General features: G+C 43.3%; 1 protein-coding gene across 7 annotated transcripts in view; it reads right to left on the bottom strand.

Annotated features, from left to right (window-relative positions):
• Positions 1-5,737: 5,737 nt before the first annotated feature.
• The window catches only part of LOC105705079 (BEN domain-containing protein 5), a 1,464,486-nt gene continuing 1,445,957 nt past the window's right edge, over positions 5,738-24,266 (bottom strand). For all 7 annotated transcript variants that reach the window (XM_012434679.2, XM_012434678.3, XM_012434677.2 and 4 more), the window contains 2 exons: positions 19,896-19,992; positions 5,738-7,176 (listed from right to left, as the gene is read on the bottom strand). In XM_012434679.2, the coding sequence (XP_012290102.1) occupies positions 7,056-7,176; positions 19,896-19,992 (218 nt within the window). In that variant the 3' untranslated portion in view covers positions 5,738-7,055. The remainder of the gene's footprint in view (positions 7,177-19,895; positions 19,993-24,266) is intronic.

Consider the following 24,266-nt stretch of genomic DNA (forward strand, 5'->3'; position numbering starts at 1 on the left):
TACTAGTAGTAGAAGCAGCAGCAGCAGCAGCAGCAGTAGTGTGGTAGTAATGGGAGTAATAGTAGAAGGAGATTAGAATAGTAATAGTAGCAGCAGTAGCAGTAATAGCAGCGATAACAGCAGCAGTATTTGTAGTAGCAGCAATAGCAACAGCAGAAGTAGCAGTTATAACCACACCAGCAACAGTTGTTGTTATAATTGTTATAGAAAAAAAATGATCTAATTGCCTTGGGCTCTGAAAAAGAATTTAGCCTTTAGGAAAGTATTGGAGGATTAAGTAAATCTGTCTCCTCCATCTCTGCATGGAAACTGGGGCCTTGAAGTTCATCCAGGACCTCTGACTCCAAGTCTAAAGCATTCTGCCATACCATGCTGCCTTTCATGCTGAGTAGGAGCTTATTTCTGTAGGTAAAGAAAGCCATGGAGGAAGTCAGCTGTGGAATGTCTCAGAGAGGTTGAGGCTTTGGGAAGATAAATCTATAATTAGGATTCAGTTATCAGGATGAGGTCAGGACAGAATTTTGGATTTGAGATTTCATTGATTCTTTCTTTTATTCTGCTATAGTTACTGAGTGCCTCTGATCTGTCTGGAACCGTCAGGTTCTATGGGAGGTATGAAGATGAATAAAACCTGAACTTTGCCCTCAAAGACATTAAATGATAGTGGGGGAGGTGACAATCACCTGAGTGAGATAATTGATAAACAGATGAATAAGCAAAGTGTTAGGGTAACCAAGAAAAGAAAGCAATTAATGAAAACTGTGAGCCTGGGGAGGATGTCATGAAGTTGGGACACATGAGCTAAGTCTTGAGATGTTGGATGGAAGTGAGAGAGAACAAGCAGGCATAACCAGTGGGATTTGGCAATTGAACAGAAATGGGGTGTGAAAGACACAAAAGTGGGATGATATCCAGGCTTCTGGCTTGGACAGTTAATTTGAAAGAAGTACCATAAACATGGCATCATGTTTTATAAAGAGCCTGGAAGCTTTCAAGCAGAGAAGGAGTTGACAGGAGAGCATCTGGAGACAAGGAGGCCATTCCAGCAATCCAGGTAGGAGACAATGGTGGGAGGGGCTAGGAGGGAAAGCATGGAAAGGATAGAGGAAGAGAAATGCACAGCAATCCCACCAATAGGCATTATTGTCCCATTTTAAAGGTGGGCAAGTAAACTGTTCTAAATGATTCATAAAATTATTAGCAAGTGATGGAGCCAAAATTAAAATTCAAGTCTGTCTGACTCCAGAGTCACTCCATACTACTACTTGAAGGCAGACACACCACAGAGGCAGAAGCAATGGGACTTGGTGGTTGGTCAGCAGTGTGGGGAGAAAGACATAAAGGAGTTAAGACAAAGGCAGGGCTTCCAACCTGAGCAACTAGATGGAAAAAGAGACTATTAACCAAGACAGCTGATGCCAGGGAGAGAAGGAGATTTGGACTTAAGATTGACATGGGGTCAGCTAAGAATAGATCTCAAGTCTTTGGGGGAACAAGTAAATTTTAAGCATTAAGGAGCTATCATAGGCATCATAGGGATGACTTTCTGACTTGGTCAGGCTTAGTGTTGAGGTTTGGAGCTGAACTGAGAGACAGAGTGGTGTGGTAGAGTTGTGTTTTTATCCAGGGTCTACATCCTGTCCTAGTTACTTACTGGCTGAGGACCATGGGCATGGGACTTAATCACACTAAGCTGAATTTCTTTATCGGCAAAGTAGAGAAAACAAGCCCTGACTGGCACACCACCTGAATTTGGTGTTTCAGCTGGCAAAGCAGATCTGTTTGATTACTTCATAAAGATGATCCCAGAGATGTGCATGCCAATCAGAAATAACATAAAAGAGCTTTCTTTGTATATGTCCTGTTAAGATTTCTTTGTTATTATTTTAACAAAATATGGTATCTTGTAGAATCTATTTCCCCCTTCTCTTTTTAGTCTTGTCAGTTCAGCCTCACATGAGGTTGGGTAAATACTGTGTTCAACATTGTCTTTCCATTTGTTCAGAGTCTCAACTTCCAAAGCCTCTTTCCCCTCCCTCAAGGGGTCAGGGTTTTTGGGTGACCCCACTCTCACCATCCCCACAATTTATCCATTCCATACTCAGTAAGCACAGACTCTGCTACATAATCTGTGTTAAGTCCTAAGGCTATAGAGATGAATAAAACCTAGGGCCCTGGCTTGACTCTTATCCCTCAGTGTGACTGCCTTTCTTCTGGACACTTCTCTCACTCTTGTCCTCTACTCAGGAAGCATTTGTACTTCTGTCTGTACTTTATCTGGGGTAAGAAAAGCTTTGGCCCTAGAGAAGGGATTTCTGACTCTACCAAGCAGATGAGAGGCAGAGCAGGGGTGAGGGTGGTTTGAGAAAAGAGTTTTACTCTGTTCCAGGTATTTTACAGATGTTATTGTATTCAATTCTCACCATAAATATAGGAAGTAGATATTAATCAGTCCATTTTACAGATCATGATCCTGAGACTTAAACAGATTACATTATTTGCCCAAAGCCACATAACTTAACAGAAGAGCTGGGATTCACACTTAGGTTGGCCTGACTTTAAACTCAGGCTGTTCCTATTATATCATGTCTCCCCTCTTCGTTCTGGCCCTGATGCCCCATTAGCCACAAGATAAAGGACTTCTCTAGGCTCAGAAGGCAGGAACTTAGAGGAAGAATTCTGAACAAGAAATGAGGGATATAGTAGGCTTAGTTCACAGACTCCAGAAGGAGGAAGTGATAGGGAACCAGAGCTAGATTATCTGCTTGGGGCCAGTAACCCAGAGAGTATCAGGATGGGCCGGGCAAATGACAACCCTGCCGAGATTGCAGAGGCCCTGGATGATCTAGAAACCTCTGTATGTCAAGTGATAAATGGGCCCCTTGCCTAAACTCCACTCTCTGGAGGGCTCTGGAGTGGCTAGAAGAGTCAGACAGGTATGTGGGAATGAGAGATAGGAAGAAGGCAGGGCTTCAGCAGCAAGTGCTAAAAAGTTTTGAAATCATTACACATTTTCCCCAGCCTGTGACCTTAACATGCTTCCTTCCCCTCTGCCTATCCCCTGCCACCTCTAAATGATGCCATTGTTTACTTGTTTTTCTGCTTTAACCTGTTTCTTAGTTTGACCTGATTTTACCTGGAGACAAATGGAGAAGGCCCAGCCCAGAGTAGTGGAAGGGGAGCAGTGTTTGAATCTAGGTTCTCACTAGCCACATGACTGTAAAAAAAAAAAAGGTTTTTAACCTTAGGATTCTCATTTTTTCTCATCTTGGAAGTGTAGAAAATGATACTTACCTTATGTGACTGTTGGGAACATTGAATAAGGCAATAGATACAAAGGCATCTAGCACAGCACCTGACACACAGTATATGTTCGATAAACATTTGGATGTATGAATTGATGCACAAGTGTTAATCAGCCCACACTTCCACAGTTGGCTCTGATCTAACTACGTAGAAAAATGAGTTGGGTTCTCTAAGGCAGGTCTCAGGTATTTCAGTTGAGTTACAGTGAAAGGATACTAGTTATTTCTGTGCTTACTGCCCCTGCCCCCATTTAAAAGGCAATAGAAAAAGCTTCTGACAAAGGCTTACTGCTGCTGCAGCAAAGCAAACAATATCATCACTAGCCTCCTCTGCTGCGGGCTTAGCAACGAATAAGCTGGGTAACCTCGTTTGTCTGCTGCAGCTTTGAGGGTAAACAGACTTTTAGTCCTGTCTCTGCACCTCCGAACTGATATAGACCAAAACTAGCACTGCATCATTATATAGAGTTGTGTAAGAGCCAGGTAGAGACCTGGCATGATCCCTCTCTTTTCCACCTCTGCTTTTTGCAAAGTTGTCTGTTTCCTCCTCAGAAATGTACAGCACATTGGTTTGGTGGCCAGCTCCACCCACCTGTGGCTCTCTAATCTGAGACAGACTTGGCTAGACAAGAAGATAGGCTGGCGCGCCCCCTGCTGGAGACGGGTGGCCCAGTAGCTTCTGGCTGGTTGTACGCCTCTTGGTGCTGTCCTCCATCTCAGTGCTGAAAACCTTTACCCTCTAGCTTGAGGTCATAGGTATAAATAACCTTGCCCAAGAAAGCTAAGGAGAAGCTCAGCAGGCCAAGACCACACAGAAGGATGCTGACAACCCTTGGTCTCTTGCCCAGCCCTTTTTTGTGCTCTGCCAATGTGGAAAAGCAGACAGTCCTCTTGCAAACACACCCTACAGGTTGCCTTATAGCCAGCTTTTTCTTTCCTCTCTCTCAAGGAATGAGAAATTTCATCAGAGTCCATATGCTGTAATTCAGAAACAGTCAATATCACTGTGTCTAGCATTAAATAATATACTGTACAGTCCATTTTCTGACATCCAGAAATGTAACATCCTGTCTCATGTCATTTCAGTCCAGAGAAATGACATGAGGTGATGCTTCAGAGCATCCAGCTTCTAACCCAGTATCCCCCTGGAAAGTAAATTGCCTCTATTTCCTCCCAGACAGATGTTCATTCAGACTCTTCTTGCACACACCTGTGGTGATGAGGAGTTCATGGTCTTCCAAAGGAACCTATCCAGTGACTGGCAACTCTATTCACTAGAAAGTTTTCCTGATCCTGTGCAGAAATCTGTCTTACTGAGACTCACTCCCAGGATTTCGTTATTACCTCTGGGCAACACAGAACATGTTTGCTTCTTTTGTCCAATAATGTCCCTTTAACTTTTTGGAGACTGTGATCTTTCTTTCCCTAGTCCCACTCCCTCTTATTTATTTATTTTTGAGACAGAGTCTCATTCTGATGCCCAGGCTGGAGTGCAGTGGCATGATCTTGGCCCACTGCAGCCTCTGCATCCCGGGTTCAAGCAATTCTCCTGCCTCAGCCTCCCAAGTAGTTGGAGCTACAGGCGTGTGCCACAATACCCAGCTAACTTTTGTGTTTTTAGTAGTGATGGTTTTACCATGTTGGCCAAGATGGTCTCGATCTCTTGACCTTATGATCTGCCCGCCTCGGCCTCCCAAAGTGCTGGGATTACAGGTGTGAGCCACCGCGCCTGGCCTCCCTTTTATTTTTTATTGAAAAAAATAAACTGCTCCAGTCTTCTCATTCCTTTCTAATGGGGAATGATTTGCAGACACCTCACTGTCCTAGTCACATTCCAAATGATCATAGTTACCATTTAGTGAGCACATAAATACTTTTGCTGACATTTTCCACACCAAGTTTCTTTAAAACTTGCCTAAGATCACACAGTTTTAAATAAATAGAAGTAGGGTTTGAATGCAGAATTAGAACCCAAAGTTGCCTGGCTCCAAGTTTTTGCTCTTAAATCATTATCATACCTGATGTTTGTGTAGTCTATGATCCAACTAATCAGTGTAGTTTTAAACATATGGGCCAGTATACAATCACAACATTATGGAAGTGACCTGGTCAAGGAAACATAGATCCAGACTATTGTCTCTCTCATTTTACGCAATCTGCCTCTTGTCATGCTATCTAAAATGATGCTATCATTTCCAAAAGGCTGACACACTCTTGGTGCATGCCAAGCTGCTTGAGGTCAATTCAACTCCCCAGGACTCTGGGACACAGGAACTGCTGGAAATTCAAGACTTGACTGTTCTCCCTTATTTTGATAACAGAGTCCCTGACCTCAAAGTCAGCTTATACCAATTTTTGGGTTTTCCTGTTGGTTCTTGAGCAGTGGGAGACCTAAAGGAAAAGGTGCCAAGAATGCTCAGAGGAACAGAGGAGTTGCTTAAAACACTTTATTTGTGTTCCTATGGGCAAAACGAGCCCAGGGGAGAAGCTATATATACAACATGACATTTTTAGCCAATCAACATATGGCTCTTTGCTATCATTTCTGAAAACTAACATGCAAAGGATAACAAGTTTTGCTTTTGATTTTTGTAGCAAACTTCAATAATCTCCAACCCAAACAAACACACAAAAAATGCTTAAGTGGAGCTTTGTGCTAAGGGCTTTTTCTCCCTGGAGCCTCCCTGCCTTTCCCTGTCTCCTAATCCTCATTTCCGGGAGGTCATTTTAATTAGCAGGCTGTCATGGTGACTAAGCTTGCTGCTTCCACAGACAGGAAGGGAGCAGACTCCCCTGGACCCATTCATCATACAAAGCACTTTACTTTTCACAAAAATGCACAATATTTAGCTTGTGCCATATTTTGGGAATTGCTGCTACTGTTTTATTTTATCATTTCTACTTGCCTCAGGGTGCATCCTTCTGTCTTTTGCATCTTCCTTGCCTGGCAATCACCCTTTCCTCATTGCAGATTAGCAATGCCCACATATTCAGGGGCCAGGCTTAATCCCTGTCACCTGGGATCTCGAGACCTTAACCATAATAAACCTTTTAAAATGAGTGACCAGTGTTTTTTGTCTTTGGAGCTAAAATTTTAATTAAACTACCCAGGAAATTGGGAAATCGTTCTCGGAACAGTTTTCTAAATTTGCATGCTAGAGTCTGAGGGAATCCGAAAGCATGCAGTTTAGATACAGTGACCATATACTTAAGTCCACTGTGATTTCAAAAATTCTGTCCCATTGTTTCCTAGGATATATTTGCCTTTTGGTTGCATGTGTTGTTGCTGTAGTTTGGGATCAGAAAATACAAACACTGCATTTCTAAAACTGTAAACAACCAAGCAACCAAGCCTATTTAAAAGGTAACCATCTGCAGTAACTATAAAGCTTTAAAACAATAAAATGGCTTTGAAAGAATTGACCGGATATGTATCAGATCTCTTAAAAGGGATGTGTAGGTTTTCCTCATCTTGGAAGATCTCTATGTTGTAGAAAATAGCATCTGTGCTCACCTGGTTCCAATCTCCTATTTTGTTCCTGAGCTTTGAGCTGAAGGCTTACAATTGATTTTCCATTGGAAAAAGGGAAAATCAATGATGAAACTTCTTATTCTATCCCTTCCCCTTCACTAGCCTATGCATTAATCCACAAATCCTTGTCTTGGAAGCTAGAGAAGAGTGATTAATTTCATTCCCCAGCAGAAAATGCATGCTCCTGTCCCCATAAGACCTCCCAGGACTCTGTGTCTTTAAAAAGGGGTTGAAGGGTCTTTGTGGTTCACTGAGTTCTTCTTGTCCCCTTTGCTGTTGGGGTAGTTGCTGGCCGGGCCCCGCAGGAGTGGGTGCTTGTAAGAAGGGGATTTTTCTTTCCTGCAGAGGGGGAGATAACAGAGAGAGAGAAGACAGCACATATACACACTGTGATGAAATCATTTGTGTGCGTATCTATCTTCCCCACTGGACTGTAACCTCCCAGGAACAGCAGCCTAGTCTTCTCTGTATCCTCAGAACCCGGTACACTGGCTGGTTCAAAGCAGGCTCTGTGGCTTCATGAATACTGTTGATGGATGGATGGATGGACAGATGGATGGATGGATGGATGGATACATTGTATTACTGTAGTTCTGGAGAAAACTTAACTATCCTACAGCTCCAACTCTTTTACCTTTCCACCCTGATTGCAACTCATTCAACCCATTCCACAGTGGGATGGGAATGCACACATAGAAGAGCTATAGGCTGGGAGGGCCTAGGACCTCATTCTCTTCATAACCACAATGAGCTTCAGAGTCTGTTTTGTAGTCTGCAGCATAACCAAGTGATGGCATTTCATAATGTCTGTCTCTCCAACAAGCTTGGGGGCTCTTGGAAAGCAGAGTTGTGTCTTGTTCATCTCTGTGTCCCAGCACACAGCACACAATGCAACACTCTTAAAACCACTGTTGAGTAATCGTCCATTTGTCTGTTTTGTTCCTATACTAGATTAAGAGCTACCTGTGAGCAAGGATGAAGTTTAATTCATTTTCGCATTTCCCCTCATACAGGGTCTTGTTTGATTGTTATGTTTTTGACTAATAAATTGGGGTGACATTCAGTCACTGGACTAAGATTTATTTGCAGTGGAAAGAGTAGGCTTTAGAGCCAGAAAGAACTGAACTGAATTCCCAAGTTGATTATGTATGAGAGATGTGACCTCAGGCAAGTTATTTAACTTCTCTGAGCTTCATTTGCAAAATGGAAATACAATATTCCAATGTTGTGGTGCTGTTGTGAGGTTAAGTGAGATACTATAACTAAACACACCTAGTGTCTTCTCTTCCCTACTGTAATTTATGATGGTATTGTGCTAAGTGGTAGGTATGGTCCTACAGACACTAAAGGTGACAAAGATGATGAGCAGACGTTGTTGCTGTCTTCAAGTTGTTTATAGCTTAGGAGAGGAGATAACTGCATACAGTAACTACACAAAACAATAACTATAATCTGTGTCAGGAAGTGGCGAGTGTCATAAATACGAGAATCTCTTGAGCTAAGTTTGAATTTGGATTGAAGAAGTGGCTTTTGTAACCTATCAAGCTCCGACCTTGGCGCACCCATTTTTCTTCATTGTTGACGAGTCATGAATAAGGTAAAGACAGAGTAGGTGACAGCACGTAAAGGGACACCTTGCCCTAACCACCCCCCTCAACCAGGAAGCCTCACTACCTGAAAATCCACATTCATTGAAGAGCCTTGCTAACATGATAAGACCGTCCAGCATAAGTGAGATACAGCTAGACATCAGTACCCATTAACACCCTGGAGCACATGCATGGAATGTTACCTAGGGGCAATGTGATCCTGAAGCAGTTCCTTACCTTCTCTGGACCTCCATTTCTTTACTTCTAAAATAAGAGAAAAATTCATGTCCTGCCTGCCTTGTAGGCTCTGGTAAATGGAGGTTGAGGATGAGCTTTGTAAATTACGAGGTGCTATTCATTTGTCATTGAAGGATGTTGTTCTTAACACCCGAATGGAGCATAGGACATAAGTATGTTGTTATGGGGGCAAAGAAGAGGCAAGCCCAGGTTTGGTCATAGGTGGGGCAGCCGTGGGTGGATGGTGGCAAGGGAATACGTCGCGCAGAGGCTAGAGAGGACTGTGAATGTGCAGAAGAACTTACGGAGGCTGAGCTAGGGAGGCAAAAAGCCTTCAACCAAAGATGGGGACACCGAGAGAGCAAGGAGCTACTGCAAGGCAAAGCATCTAATACCTTTAGGCCTCTGCAGAGGCTGTTCCCTTCCCTTTGCCCAGGCTTTTGTAGCACTTTGTACATCTCATCACTCCTCAGCCCACCATTTTCTAGGTGGTTATTTGCTTGGACCTCTTTTTCTCATGAGATTATAAGTTTGAGTGTTTGCTTTTTCTCTGTAATTCCTGAGCCAAGTGCAGGTCTGGTGTGGACGAGGTGCTTGAGGAATATCTGATGACTAGAAATGAACTTTCAGTTTTATCTTTACTGCCTCATTTACTCTAAACATTCTGGCCTTGTCATTGCTGTGGAATGTGCCTTGTTAGGTCCTGCTTCTGGCCATTTTCTACTCTATTCCCCGACATGGAGTACCCTATCTCCCCTTTCTGTTTCATCAGTCAAAATTCCATATGTCTGTTAAAACCAGCTTCAAATGTCCACTTCCTCCCCGAAGCTTTCTTGGGACACGCCTGCCAGCTACCAAATACTTGCCAGATTCAGTAGGAGAGGAACTTCTGCTTGGGTCCCACTTTTCTTTTCTTTAGTGTGAAGGGGTTGAAGTAGATAATTGTGTGGGGCTTCTTCAGTTCTACCATTTTATAGCTCCGGAACACTGAAGGATTATTTAGAATTTAATCTACGCAAGGCCCTGCACTGTGCACTACGGATACAGAAGTAAGTAAGACTAAGGACACAAGCTAGCAGAGAAGCCGGACATGCATGGAAGCCATGACAGTACACCATAGGACATACCATGCTAGAGCTATGTACAAAACACAGTTAGGAGCTCAGCAGAGAGGAAGCAGCTCTGTCTCAGGTGGAGAACAGGGACAAGGAAACAGACGGTGTGATATTTGGACGAGTTTTGAATGATAATTAGTAGCTCACCATCTACAAGCAGAAAGGGAGCTCATTCCAGTAAAAGGGAAAAGGATGTACAAAGACATGGAGGCAAGAAAACAGTGAACTTGTTCGGGCTGAAGCATAGGGCGTGAGGTAACAGAAATCAGGTGGGATGGACAGAGTGCTCACAGGGGTGCAAGGGTGGTAGAATGCAGTAAATGAAGTGTAAAATGTAGGCCAAGGTCTTGAACAGCAAGAAAAGTTGAACCATTACCTTGAAGGTAATGGGGAGCCATGGAATGTTTTTGAGAGAAGGTGTAATCTGATACATAGTTGAATACTTATACACTGCTAAGTATTGTTTATCTTTTCATATGTACTTGCCTTTATCCTCCATAAATCTGAGCTCACAATGGGCAGCGGCTATTTATAATCTTCCAGCAGTTGGCACAAGGCCTGCCATGTGGTGGACTCCAGTGTGTTGTGGAGCTGATAAGCCCCCTTACACACACATACACACATCACCATGGAGCCAGCCCTCCCAGCCTGTGGCTGAGCCTGAGCCTACCTCTTGCTCAGAGGCCACATTCATGCTCCGTCTACCTGCAGAAGCGCACCTGGCCTATTCCTTCTTCCTGTCTGATTTCATCCCCTCTGCTGGGGCGTTTTGGGCTTGCGCTGTGCCACTGTGTGCTAAACAAAATATGGGGCCTCAGCTTTGGTCATCAATGCCATGACCCTGAGCCTGAGCTCTTGTGCCCAAATGCTACCCCGGCTGAGGGACCCTATCTTAGGGGTGGCCCAGTATCCAGTGATGCTGGAAGGCTTCCACCAGCATGTGAGCAGAAAGTGACATATTATAATTATCCACGGAGATAGGAGAAAACGAAGATTAATTCTGAGTCAAAACATGTAATTTTCCTTTAAAACCAGAACTGCTCTTTCACTTAAGCTGTTTGATGCTTGGGTGGAAAATAATACAAAAAAAGGGAAATATTTCAATCCCGAATTAGAGCTCAGAGTCTTGTATCCTCCTGGGAATCCATGTTTAAGGATTACTGGCCAATCTAGAGCTAAGTGGTGCTCATAGTTTGATGAGGCAGAGGTGTGTGCATAGGGAGGAAGTTATTATTTTTTTTCTTAATTTAAGGGTGGGTGCATTTAGCTCAAGTCCTCAAAACTCTGAACTCATGAGGAAGGAGCTCTCTAGATCTTTTCTGAAGAAGGCTCCACAGCTCAAGGCAAGGAAGTACCATGAACAGTTAAACTCAGGGCCCTGAGATCTCCCCTGTATCCTTTAGATCTGTGTCACGGTTCCATCCTTCTCCATCTCCAGGAACTCTTCACTAGTGGACACTGAACATGCTGCACTGCAGGGTGAGGGCCTGTGCTCCAGTCTTGGCTCTGACCACGTGACTCTGACCAGCTCCTTCTGCTCCCTGAGTCCCCATGTTCTCATCCGTATTGTGAAGAGAGACTAGAGGATCGCTAAGGTCTCTCTGAGTGTCAGCACCATATTGTTGGTATATGACAATGTAACATGCAAGAAAAAAAATGATTAAGGATCAAGATAATTTTATTTAGGCAGAGGAACTGAAATAGGCAATCCCCAAATTAACTTGTAAGTAAGATTCTAATACTTATTTTGAGTTTTATAAAGCTTTAAATGTTTAAGAACTTTATTTTTTTAATGTATTTGTTTATTGATTTTCGAGATGGAGTCTCACTCTGCTGCCCAGGCTGGAGTGCATGGTGTGATCTCGGCTCACTGCAACCTCTGCCTCCTGGGTTCAAGCTATTCTCCTGCCTCAGCCACCCGAGTAGCTGGGATTACAGGCATATGCCACCACACCTGAATAATTTTTGTATTTTTAGTAGAGACGGAGTTTCACTATGTTGGTCAGACTGGTCTTGAATTCCTGACCTCATATCCACCCGTCTCAGCCTCCCGAAGTTCCGGGATTACAAGCGTGAGCCACTGTGACTGGCTTAAATGTTTAAGACCTTTTTTTAAAAATTTATTTATTTTACTTTAGGTGCATACTATATCTGGCGTTTCTCCCCATGTTATCCCTCCCCACCCACCCCTCCCTCCCCACCCCCTGCTGTCTCTCCCCTACCCCCCCCAACTGCCCCTAGTGTGTGCTGCTCCTCTCCCTGAGTCCACGTGTTCTCGTTGTTCAACACCCACCTATGAGTGAGAACATACGGTGTTTGGCTTTCTGTTCTTGTGTCAGTTTGCTGAGAATGATGGTTTCCAGATTCATCCAAGTCCCTACAAAGGACACGAACTCGTCATTTTTTATAGCTGCGTAGTATTCCATGGTGTATATGTACCACATTTTCTTTTTCCAGTCTATCATTGATGGGCATTTGGGTTGGTTCCAGGTCTTTGCTATTGTACACAGGGCTGCAATGAACATACATGTGCATGTGGCTTTATAGTAGAACGATTTATAGTTCTTTGGGTATATACCCAGTAATGGGATTGCTGGGTCAAATGGGATTTCTATTTCTAGATCCTTGAGAAGTCGCCACACTGTCTTCCACAATGGTTGAACTAATTTACACTCCCACCAACTGTGTAAGAGTGTTCCTATTTCTCCACATCCTCTCCAGCATCTGTTGTCCCCAGATTTTTTAATGATCGCCATTCTAACTGGCATAAGATGATATCTCAGTGTGGTTTTGATTTGCATTTCTCTAATGACCAGTGATGATGAGCATTTTTTCATATGTTTGTTGGCCTCATATATGTCTTCTTTTGTAAAGTGTCTGTTCATATACTTCACCCACTTTTGAATGGGATTGTCTGTCTTTTTCTTGTATATCTGTTTTAGTTCTTTGTAGATTTTGGATATTAGCCCTTTGTCAGATGGGTAGATTGCAAAACTTTTTTCCATTTTGTTGGTTGCAGATTCACTCTAATGATGGTTTCTTTTGTGGTACAGAAGCTCTGGAGTTTAATTAGATCCCATTTGCCTATCTTGGCTTTTATTGCCATTGCTTTTGGTATTTTAGTCATGAAGTCCTTGCCTACGCCTATGTCCTATGGTTTTGCCTACATTTTCTTCTAGTGTTTTTATGGTGTTAGGCTTTATGTTTAAATCTTTGATCCATCTGGAATTAATTTTAGTGTAAGATGACAGGTAGGGGTCCAGTTTCGGCTTTCTGCGCATTGCTAGGCAGTTTTCCCAACATCATTTATTAAACATGGAGTCCCTTCACCATTACTTGTTATTGCCGGGTTTGTCAAAGATCAGATGGTTGTAGATGTGTGGTGTTTCTTCTGGGGTCTCTGTTCTGTTCCATTGGTCTATGTCTCTGTTTTGGTACCAGTACCATGCTGTTTTGATTACTGTACCCTTGTAGTATAGTTTCAAGTCCAGCAATGTGATGCCTCCAGCTTTGTTCTTTTTGCTTAGGATTGTCTTGGCTATGCAGGGTCTTTTGTGATTCCATATGAAGTTTAAAGTGTTTTTTTCCAGTTCTGTGAAGAAGGTCCTTGGTAACTTGATGGGGATAGCATTGAATCTATAGATTACTTTGGGCAGTATGGCCATTTTCATGATGTTGATTCTTCCTAATCATGAGCATGGAATGTTTCTCCATCTGTTTGTGTCCTCTCTTATTTTGTTGGGCAGTGGTTTGTAGTTCTCCTTGAATAGATTCCTTTACATCCTTTGTTAGTTGTATTCCTAGGTATTTTATTCTCTTTGCAGCAATTGTGAATGGGAGTTTGCTCTTGATTTGGCTCTCTGTTTGTCTGTTATTGGTATATAGGAATGCTTGTGATTTTGGCACATTGATTTTGTATCCTGAGACTTTGCTGAAGTTGCTTATCAGTTTGAGAAGATTTTAGGCTGAGACAGTGGGGTCTTCTAGATATACAATCATGTCATCTGCAAATAGAGAGAGTTTGACTTCATTCTCTCCTAATTGAATACCCTTTATTTCTTTTTCTTGCCTGATTGCTCTGGCTAGAACTTCTAATACTATGTTGAATAGGAGTGGTAAGAGAGGGCATCCTTGTCTAGTGCCTGATTTCAAAGGGAATTCTTCCAGTTTTTGCTGTTCAGTATGATATTGGCTGTAGGTTTGTCATATATAGCTTTTATCATTTTATGATATGTTCCATCAATACCTAGTTTATTGAGAGTTTTTAGCATGAAGGGCTGTTGAATTTTATCAAAAGCCTTCTCTGCATCTATTGAGATAATCATGTGGTTTTTGTCTTTGGTTCCATTTATGTGATGGATTACATTTATGGATTTGCATATGTTGAACCAGACTTGCATTCCCGGGATGAAGCCTACTTGATCATGATGGATAAGCTTCTCAATGTGCTGTTGCAATCTGTTTGCCAGTATTTTATTGAAGATTTTTGCGTCGATGTTCATCATGGATATTGGCCTGAAGTTTTATTTTTTAGTTGAGTCTCTGCCTGGTTTTGGTATCAGGATGATGTTGGTCTCACAAAATGAATTAGGGAGGATTCCCTCCTTTTGTATTGTTTGATACAGTTTCAGAAGGAATGGAACCAGCACCTCTTTGTACATCTGGTAGAATTTGGCTTTGAACCCATCTGGACCTGGACTTTTTGTGGTTGGTAGGCTATTGATTGCTGCCTCTACTTCAGCCCTTATTATCGGTCTATTCAGGGTTTCAACTTCCTCCTGATTTAGTCTTGGTAGAGTACAAGTGTCTCGGAATTTGTCCATTTCTTCCTGGTTTACTGGTTTATACGAGTAGAGCCGTTTGTAGTAATCTCTGATGGTAGTTTGTATTTCTGTGGGATCAGTGGTGATATCCCCTTTATCCTTTTTCATTGCATCTATTTGATTCTTCTCCCTTTTCTTTTTTATTAATCTGGCTAGTGGTCTATTTTGTTGATTTTTTCAAAAAACCAGTTCCTGGATTTATTGATTTTTTTGAAGGGTTTTTTGTGTCTCTATCTCCTTCAGTTCTGCTCTGATCTTAGTTATTTCTTGTCTTCTGATAGCTTTTGAGTTTTTTTGGTCTTGCTCCTCTAGCTCTTTCAATTTTGACAATAGGGTGTCGATTTTAGATCTTTCCTCTCTTCTCTGGTGGGCATTTATGGCTATAAATTTCCTCTCGACACTGCTTTAAAGGTGTCCCAGAGATTCTGGTTGGTTTCGAAGAACATCTTTATTTCTGCCTTCATTTCATTGTTTATCCAGTCAACACTCAGAAGAAAGTTGTTCAGTTTCCAAGTGGTTGTGCAGTTTTGAATGTGTTTCTTGATCCTGAGTTCTAGTCTGATTGCTCTGTGGTCTGATAGACTGCTTGTTATGATTTCTGTTCTTTTGCATTTGCTGAGGAGTGATTTGCTTCCAATGATGTGGTCAATTTTAGAGTTAGTGCAATGTGGTGCTGAGAAAAATGTATATTCTGTGGATTTGGGGTGGAGCATTCTGTATATGTCTATTAGGTCTGCTTGGTCCAGCTCTGCATTCCAGTCCTGGATATCCTTGTTAATTTTCTGTCTCATTGATCTAATATTGACAGTGGAGTGTTGAAGTCTCCCACTATTATTGTGTGGGAGTCTAAATCTCATTTTAGGTCGTTAAGAACTTGCTTTATGTATCTGGGTGCTCCTGTGTTGGGGGCGTATATATTTAGGATAGCTCTTCCTGTTGGATTGATCCTTTTACCATTATGTAGTGTCCTCCTTTGTCTCTTTTGATCTTTGTTGGTTTGAAGTCCATTTTATCAGAGACTAGGATTGCAACCTCTGCTTTTATTTGTTCTCATTTGCTTGGTAAATCTTCTTCCATCCCTTTATTTTGAGTCTATGTGTGTTTTTGTATGTGAGATGGGTTTCCTGAATACAGCACACTGATGGGTTCTGACGTTTTATCCAATTTGCCAGTCTGTGTCTTTTGATTAGGGCATTTAGGCCATTTACATTCAATGTTAATATTGTTATGTGTGGATTTGATCCTGCCATTTTGTTACTGGCTGGTTTTCTTTCCCATTAGTTGACTCATTTTCTTCATTGCATTTTTGGTCTTTGCCAACTGGTTTGCTTTTGCCGTGACTGGTACTGTTCCTTTCTGTGCTTAGTGTTTCTTTCAGGAGCTCTTGTAGGGCAGGTCTGGTGGTGACAAAATCTCTCAATAATTGCTTGTCCGTAAAGGATTTTATTTCTCCTTCACTTACAAAGCTTAGTTTGGCTGGATATGAGATTCTGGGTTGAAAGTTCTTTTCTTTAAGGATGTTGAATATTGGCCCCGACTCTTTTCCGGCTTGTAGGATTTCTGCGAAGAGATCTGCTGTGAGTCTGATTGGCTTCCCTCTGTGGGTGACCTGACCTTTCTCTCTGGCTGCCCTTAGCATTTTTTCCTTCATTTCCACCCTGGTGAATCTGATGATTATGTGTCTTGGGGTTGCTCTTCTTGAGGAATATCTTTGTGGAGTTCTCTGTATTTCTTGAATTTGAAATTTGGACTGCCTTGCTAGGCTTGGGAAGTTCTCCTAGATAATATCCTGGTGCGTGTTTTCCAGCTTGGATTCATTCTCCATATCATATTCAGGTACACTGATCAAGCGTAGATTAGGTCTTTTCACATAATCTCATATTTCTTGGAGGCTTTGTTCATTTCTTTTCACTCTTTTTTCTCTATTCTTGCCTTCTCTTTTTATTTCATTGAGTTGATCTTCAGTCTCTGATATCCTTTCTTCTGTTTGTTTGATTCAGCTATTAAAACTTGTGTTTGCTTCATGTAGTTCTCGTGCTGTATTTTTCAACTCCATTAAGTTGTTTATGTTCTTCTCTAAGCTGGTTATTCTAGTTAGCATTTCGTCTAACCTTTTTTCAAGGTTTTTGGTTTCTTTGCATTGAGTTAGAATGTGTTCCTGGGCTGGGCGTGGTGGCTCACGCCTATAATCCCAGCACTTTGGGAGGCTGAGGCGGGTGGATCATGCGGTCAAGAGATCGAGACCATCCTTGTCAACAAGGTGAAACCCTGTCTCTACTAAAAAATACAAAAAGTAGCTGGGCATGGTGGCGCACGCCTGTAGTCCCAGCTACTCGGGAGGCTGAGGCAGGAGAATTGCTTGAACCCGGGAGGCAGAGGTTGCGGAGAGCCAAGATCGCGCCATTGCACTCCAGCCTGGGTAACAAGAGCGAAACTCCGTCTCAAAAAAAAATAATGTGTTCCTTTAGCTCAGAAAAGTTTGTTATTATCCACCTTCTGAAGCCTGTTTCTGTCAATTTGTTGCACTCCTCGGTCAAGTTGTGATCCTGTTGTTGAGGAGTTGTGATCCCTTGAAGGAGAATAGGTGTTCTGGTCTTTGATGGTTTCATCTTTTTTGCGCTGTTTTTTTCCTATCTTTGTGGATTTACCTGGCAGGGAGCTACTTGATGAGGTCGCTTGTCTGCCTGTGGAGGCGCTACTGGGTTTCTAAGGACTCCTTCAGGTTACTAGGGAAGCTTCCTGCGTCTTTTTTATTTATACTGGGAGATTAGGCCCGCCTTTTCCGCTGACCTGTAGGCGCTGCTGGGTTGTCAAGAACGCTGTCCCGTTGCTATGTAGGCTTCCTGTGTTTTTTGTTAAAACTTGTAGCCCAGTCCCACCCTTTTAGTGGTGGGTTGTGCCCTTCCTCCACTGGGCTGGATCATTTAGGGTTCATCTCAGACTGTTGCACTGGCTGCGCAACCCACTAGAGTCAGAGCTTCAGCCCTCTGGGGTTTGTCTGGGAGGGTAGGGACCTGCCCAGGCTGTCTCCTCCTTTCACCTTCCTCCCTCTCTGGTCATGGATTAGGGGCCCACCCAGCTGCCCCCACTTACAGCTCCCTCTCTCTCCGGGTGTGGGGAGGGGGCAATAGCTCAATCTGCAGGCTCTTATGCAACTCTGCGCTTGTAATTCCCGGTGCTTGACTGGCAAAGATCCCCTGTTCTGTGTATTGCTGAGGCTTTGGGGGAAGCGCTATATCTGGACTGGAGTGCCAGAGGGGGAGTCTTGGATTCACTGGTCAGATGCACTTTCTGGGTGAAGTAGCACCCCTCCTCGCCTCGGTCAGCCCTGAGTGGGCTTTGCTCACCATTAGACCAGACCCGTTGAAATGCACCTGGTACCTCGGTTGGAGCTAGGAGATCTCTGGATTTCTGCGTCTCTCTCGCTGGGTGTTGTACCCTGGAGTTGTGTCTAATCAGCCATCTTGGATCTACCATGTTTAAGAAATTTAACCAATCAAGAATGACTTCTAAGAATGAACTGTGTGCTTCCCTCTAGAGGTGAGCTCCTCAGAGGCGGGGGTTATTCTTTAATCAGCCACTCGTCCCAGAACTTCCCCTTGTCAGGGGCATGGTGTAAAGCGTTGCTTTTCCTGAGTGAATGAAGGAATGTATACATGCATGTATGCACAATGCAGGACAGGCACTTTAGTAGCATAAGAAATAGACGTGATTCTCCTGCAAGAGTTTCTAATATGCCACGATGAGCACAAAGACCCCAGATGATTTAGAAACAGTCTGAGACAGGGTATCAGAAGTCCTTGTCATGAAGACTCTGCTGACATGGGGCTCAGCAATGTAGGACTCATAGCATTTTGGAACACAGGCCCTGAGACATCGCTAAACCAAACATGTCAAGGGACTTGCCCTAGGCCTTGATGAGCTGGTTGGAAATCTGAGATTGCAACCCCAAAACTAGAGGACATGAAAACATTTATTGAGCCTCCACTAGCTGCTGTACTAAGCTTGTATCCATTCTACAAAACCATATTTAGAGATGGTTGTTATTATCCCCATTTATAGGTAAGTAGAGAAAAGCTTCTAGAGGCCAAGAAACTTGCCTAAGATTCTATAACTCATATGAGTCTGAGACAGAATTTGAACCCATGCTGATGAACTTCTACTTGAAGTGAACCTTAGCTAGACTCCAATTCAGCTTTCAAATCATAAAAGCCTAGGATCAAACCCTGGCTCTCCCAAAAACTCTTTGACTTCTGTCATCTCTGGCCTTCTCATCATCTTTCTGAGCCTCCTTTTCCTCATTTGTAAGATGGGAAATATAATGTCTATGAAGAATAAATAGTACAATGTACACAAAGTCCTCTGTACAATAAATAATGGGGATGTATATTGTTTTTATTAATAATGGGGTAGGGAGGAAGGTACATCAGTGCAAAGGCCCAGAGGAACACACATACACGAGCAAGGTCATGGCAAAGGTCAGTGGAAAGAATGGTCTGGCAGGAGCCAGGAGTTGGACATTGTTATGTCCTTCAAGTAGGATGGACCACTGAGGGAGTGGGAGATGAGTCTAAGAGGTAGGGCAGGGCCAGCACATTCCAGATGCCATGGGATGTCACGGTCCTAGTGCTAGCTGGGCTCACAGCCAGTGGTCATCGAAGTGCCCAGTGCTTCAGGCTCTGGCCAAGTCCTCAGACAGGATGTAGGCTCACCTCCTGAACTTCTCTCCTCAGTGGCCCTGCAAGTTGGCCCCAGAAGAGGACCCAAGGTGGAGCTTCTCACGGGTGTGTCGTCTCCAGCCCAAATCTTTACATCTTGAGGGAAGGAGACTATCATGTGCTGACAGCACTGTGCTGGGTGCTTTAACACATATCTCATAATCATCTTATATGTGAGGACCACTGTCCATACTTTTTGATGAGGTAATTGAAGGATCAGAGAAGTTCATATAGGAACCTCAGAGGATGAGGTATCAGGAGAGGTAGCATATAGAAACACCCAAACTAATTTAGAATAATGACTGAACCCAGCTCCCCAGCAAGCCCCATCCCTGTGGATTCCCAAGTTGGAACCAGAAATGTGACTACGCCCTCACTGTCTGACCACATAATGATACTTTCTTTATGCTCAGGAAATACGCTCTTCTGCCCCATTAAATCTCTGTGGCAGGGCCAGGATTATCTTTCTTGCTGCACAGATGGGATACTCAGTGTCAGTAAGAGGTGAAGGGAAGATGCCCCTGAACACAGCCAGTAGAGCAGAACTTAAGCCCAAACCTCTGCTCTGCCACTTACCGCAGTCTTGGCATGGGAATGGCCACCTTTTCAACCATAGAGTTCAGCCGATAATAATCCAAAAACGTTCTTGCCACGTTCCGCCCCAGCTTCATATCTGCAGGTGTGTGGGTTAAGGAGCAACTTTGAAAAGAGATTGAGACAGAGTGAAAAGAGGACTACTAATAAAAATAGTAACCGTAATAAAAAGTTACACCACTGATAATCCTAAGCTTTATGTATGCATTCTCTATTTCGATCCTTGAAAAACCTTAAGTGGTAATTACTATTATTATCCTCATTTTATAGATAAGAAAACTGAGGTGCACAGAAGTGAAGTAATTTGCCTAAGGTCACAAAACTGGGAAGAGGAGGAGCCAGGATATGAATCTAGGGAGTCTTACCCCGAAGCCTGTGCTCATAGCTTTTAGAGTATACTGCAGCCCTTTGGAAGTCACTGGGCTGCCCCATCTGGCCTCAGGTTGATCAGGATGGAGCCAGATAAGCAAAAACTCCAAGGGCAAGAGACCTTTGTTATATATAGACCAGGGCCTCCTTGACCCTTAGGGCTCAGTCATCCACTTTAGTAACCTCAGGCACAATGGTAAAACCCTGTGACCCTAAATAGTGTCCCCACTGCACCTTGAAATTCCACCAATAATTAATCTTTCTGGTAAAGACTTGTGGCTGGTAAAGACTTGTGGCTGGTAAAGTACAGATTTTGGGGGAAGGGCCAATTCCATATTGACCATTAACACCTCAATGTGAATTAGTACGACAGTCATCTATTCAACAACAGAATATCTTTGTGCATCTCAGGGCTTCATATGTGCTGTTTCCTCTGTACCTCTGTACCCCATCCTGCCTTTTCCTTGGCTAGTTTACACCCCTCACTTCTCTAATGAGGTGATATTTCTTTATTAGAGCCCTCCAGGATATTCTTGTCCTCTCATCCCAGAACTGTGATTGGTGCCCTTGCCCCACACTCTCATGAGTCCCGAACTGGCTTCATTCAAAGCACTTACCACTTATCTCACAGTATGGGAATTATGTGTTTACTCAGCTTAATCCTTAGCCATTCCTTCTCCCTCTTCACTTAGCTCTGAACATCCACGCTGTCTCTAACCCTTCTCCAAGACACCTCCCATCTCTTGAATGTTTTCACTTCTTCCCACCCACCTAGAGTAGGCCAGTATCATCTTTCTCCTAGATTGCTGTCATCCTGTCCTAACTGACTTCCTTGCCCCAGAATTGCCCCGCTCTGGTCCATTTTCTACAGTGCAGCAAGGGGGATTCTGCAATGCAGCTCTGTGTCCCTCAGCTGAGTAAAACTCTTCAGTGGCTCTGAGTTGCCTTCAAAGTCCAAATCTCTGAGCATGATTTACAGTGCTGTTCATAGTCAGGTCCCTGATTATTTTCTCAGCATTATGCTTGTTACCTCCCACCTACTCCCCTTGCCCTTCACATTCCAGAAACACTGAGCTTCTGCCTACAGGCCTGTGCCCTACATGCCATCTTTCTAGACCACTCTTCCTCCCTTCACATGCCTTCCAGGACCCACTCCTTCTGAGCCTCCAGAACTCAATTCAGTTGTCACTCTACTGGATAAGTCTTCCTTGGCTGCCCTTGCTGGGATAGGGGTCTCTCCTAGGTCTTCCCACAGCCTCTTCTTCCTGGCTTTTACCAACCAGAACACTAATCATACTGTATTTTACCTGTCTCTTCTTTCCAGCCTGCAAGCTCTGTGAGGTAGAGGTCATATCTGTCTTATTCATCACCTAAACATCCACATACTCATCTGACAATAAGTATGAAATATATATTTGTTGAATTAATAAATGCTAACAGCTGGCTGGGCACGGTGGCTCATGCCTATAATCCCAGCAATTTGGGAGGCCGAGGCAGGTGAATCACCTGAGATAAGAAGTTTGAGACCAGCCTGACCAACATAGCAAAACCCCACCTCCACTAAAAATACAAAATTAGCCGGGTGTGGTGGTGCACGCCTGTAGTCCCAGCTACTCAGGAGGCTGAGGCAGGAGAATCGCTTGAATCTGGGAGGCAGAGGTTGCAGTGGGTCAAGATTGCACCATTGCACTCCAGCCTGGGCAACAAGAGCAAAACTGTCGTCTCCAAAAAGAATAAAAATAAATAAATAAATTATAGCTAATACTTATATAATGTTTAATATGTGCTGGGTAAGCTTTTTTTTTTTTTTTACTGTAAGTTCTGGAGTACATGTGCAGAATGTTCATGTTTGTTATTTAGGTATACACATGCCATGGTGGTTTGCTGCACCCATCAACCCGTCATCTACATTAGGTATTTCTCCTAATGCTATCTCCCCGAGCCTCTCACCTTCCCACAGGCCCCAGTGTATGATGTTCTCCTCCCTGTGTCCATGTTTTTTCACACATAGTTCAACCCCACTTATGAATTAGAACATGTGGCATTTGGTTTTCTGTTCGTGTGTCAGTTTGCTGAGAATAATGGCTTCAAGCTTCATCCATGTCCCTGCAAAGGACATGAACTCATCCTTCTTTATGGCTGCATAGTATTCCATGGTGTATACATGCCATATTTTCTTTATCCAGTCTATCATTAATGGACATTTGGGTTGGTTCCAAGTCTTTGCTTTTGTGAATGGTGCTGCAATAAACATACATGCGCATGTGTTTTTATAGTGTGGTTTTGATTTGTATTTCTCTAATGAACAGTGATGAGCTTTTCTTCATATGTTTGTTGGCCGCATAAATGTCTTCTTTGGAGAATTGCCTGTTCATATCCTTTGGCCAATTTTTGATGGGGTTGTTTGTTTCTTTCTTGTATATTTGTTCAAGTTCCTTGTAGATTCTGAATATTAGCCCTTTGTCAGATGAATAGATTGCAAAAAGTTTCTCCCATTCTGTAAGTTGGCTGTTCACTCTGATGATAGTTTCTTTTGCTGTGCAGAAGCTCTTTAGTTTAATTAAATCCCATTTGTCAATTTTGGCTTTTGTTGCCATTGCTTTTGGTGTTTTAGTTATGAAGTCTTTGATGCTGGCAATCTTTTAAGTACCTTATGTATACTGACTCATTCAATTCTCACAATAATGCAATGAAATGGGTATATTATTTCCACTGTTCAGAGAAGATAAGTGATTTCCCCAAAGGTTGGGCACCTAATGAAGAGCTGGGATTGAAAATGAGTACCCTGACTGCATGTGTTTTTCTGCCTTCCCAAACTACCTCTCCAGCACCTGCACCATTCCATATTCACTTCTGTGTCTCTCTTGCCAAATATGTGGTTGAGCACCCTCCGCCTGTTGAGAAATAAGACTCACAACCCTGACTCATGAGCAGGTGATGGGGGCATGCAGGGTAATATGTAGAGAAGGAGGAACCTGAGATTTCTCTGAGAGGATCAGTGGGGAAAGACCATTCTCAGCTGGGCTATAAAGGCAGGGCAACTGATGGGGCATTTCAGGGAGAAGACACAGAGTGAGCAACAGTGCAGAGAAGATTTACCATCCATCCATCCATTAATCTATTCATCCATTCATTCAACAAGCATATTTGGAAGGCTGTAGTGTGCCAGGGCCTGTGTGAGGGGAGTATTTGGTGGGAGAGGTCTTGGTAGGTCACAGTAGAAAGGACAAAGTGGAGTAGGAAGAAAAGATGCAGTTGCTTGCATTTGCAGGATTGTTGGGCAGTTGCTCCAGGCCTTTCTTCAGTGCTGTCTGGGGCTGGGCCAGGTCTTCGGGGCCATTACTCCATCCAGGACCATGGAGATGGACAAGTGTTTGAGAAATAGGCAAGTGAGTTCTCAGTACCTTCTTCAAAAAGTCCCCAAGAGGCAGAGGTTGCAGGGAGCCGAGATCATGCCATTGCACCCCAGCCTGGGCAACAAGACTGAAACTCCATCTCAAAAAAAAAAAATAGTCCCCAGCTGGGGTTGGACATGGCCTAGGACATGAAATCTAACATTTACAGAGCCTCTACTATGTGTCAGGCACTGCACTGGGTGCTTTGCCTAAAAGAGCATTTTAATTTTCAAAACAATCCAGTAATGAAGGCTATTTTATCTCCTGTTTGCTATGAGAGGTTAAGGAATTTGCCCAAGACCATATAACTGGTAATGTCACTGTCAGGACTCAAACCCAGGCAGGTGTGACTCCAGAACCATGAGTTATCCACTATCCTGGCCCATTTCCTGATTTGAAGGCACCTTTTCTGTCAATGCCTGAGTCATCTCAGGCCAGTGCTTGGTGGGAGAAAGGAAAACACCAGACAAGTTGTTTATGACAGTGAAATGTACTGCAGGCTTGCTGGGCTCAGGCTGCCACCTGCTTTCTTCCTCTGGATGTGACCGACTTTCTCTGTCCTCTTCTTTAAAAAGTTCACAAGCTGGCA

The sequence above is a fragment of the Aotus nancymaae genome, unplaced genomic scaffold (assembly GCF_030222135.1).
Source record: "Aotus nancymaae isolate 86718 unplaced genomic scaffold, 86718_ANA_hifiasm-v0.15.2.pri h1tg000007l, whole genome shotgun sequence".
NCBI classification, from domain to species: Eukaryota; Metazoa; Chordata; class Mammalia; order Primates; family Aotidae; genus Aotus; species Aotus nancymaae.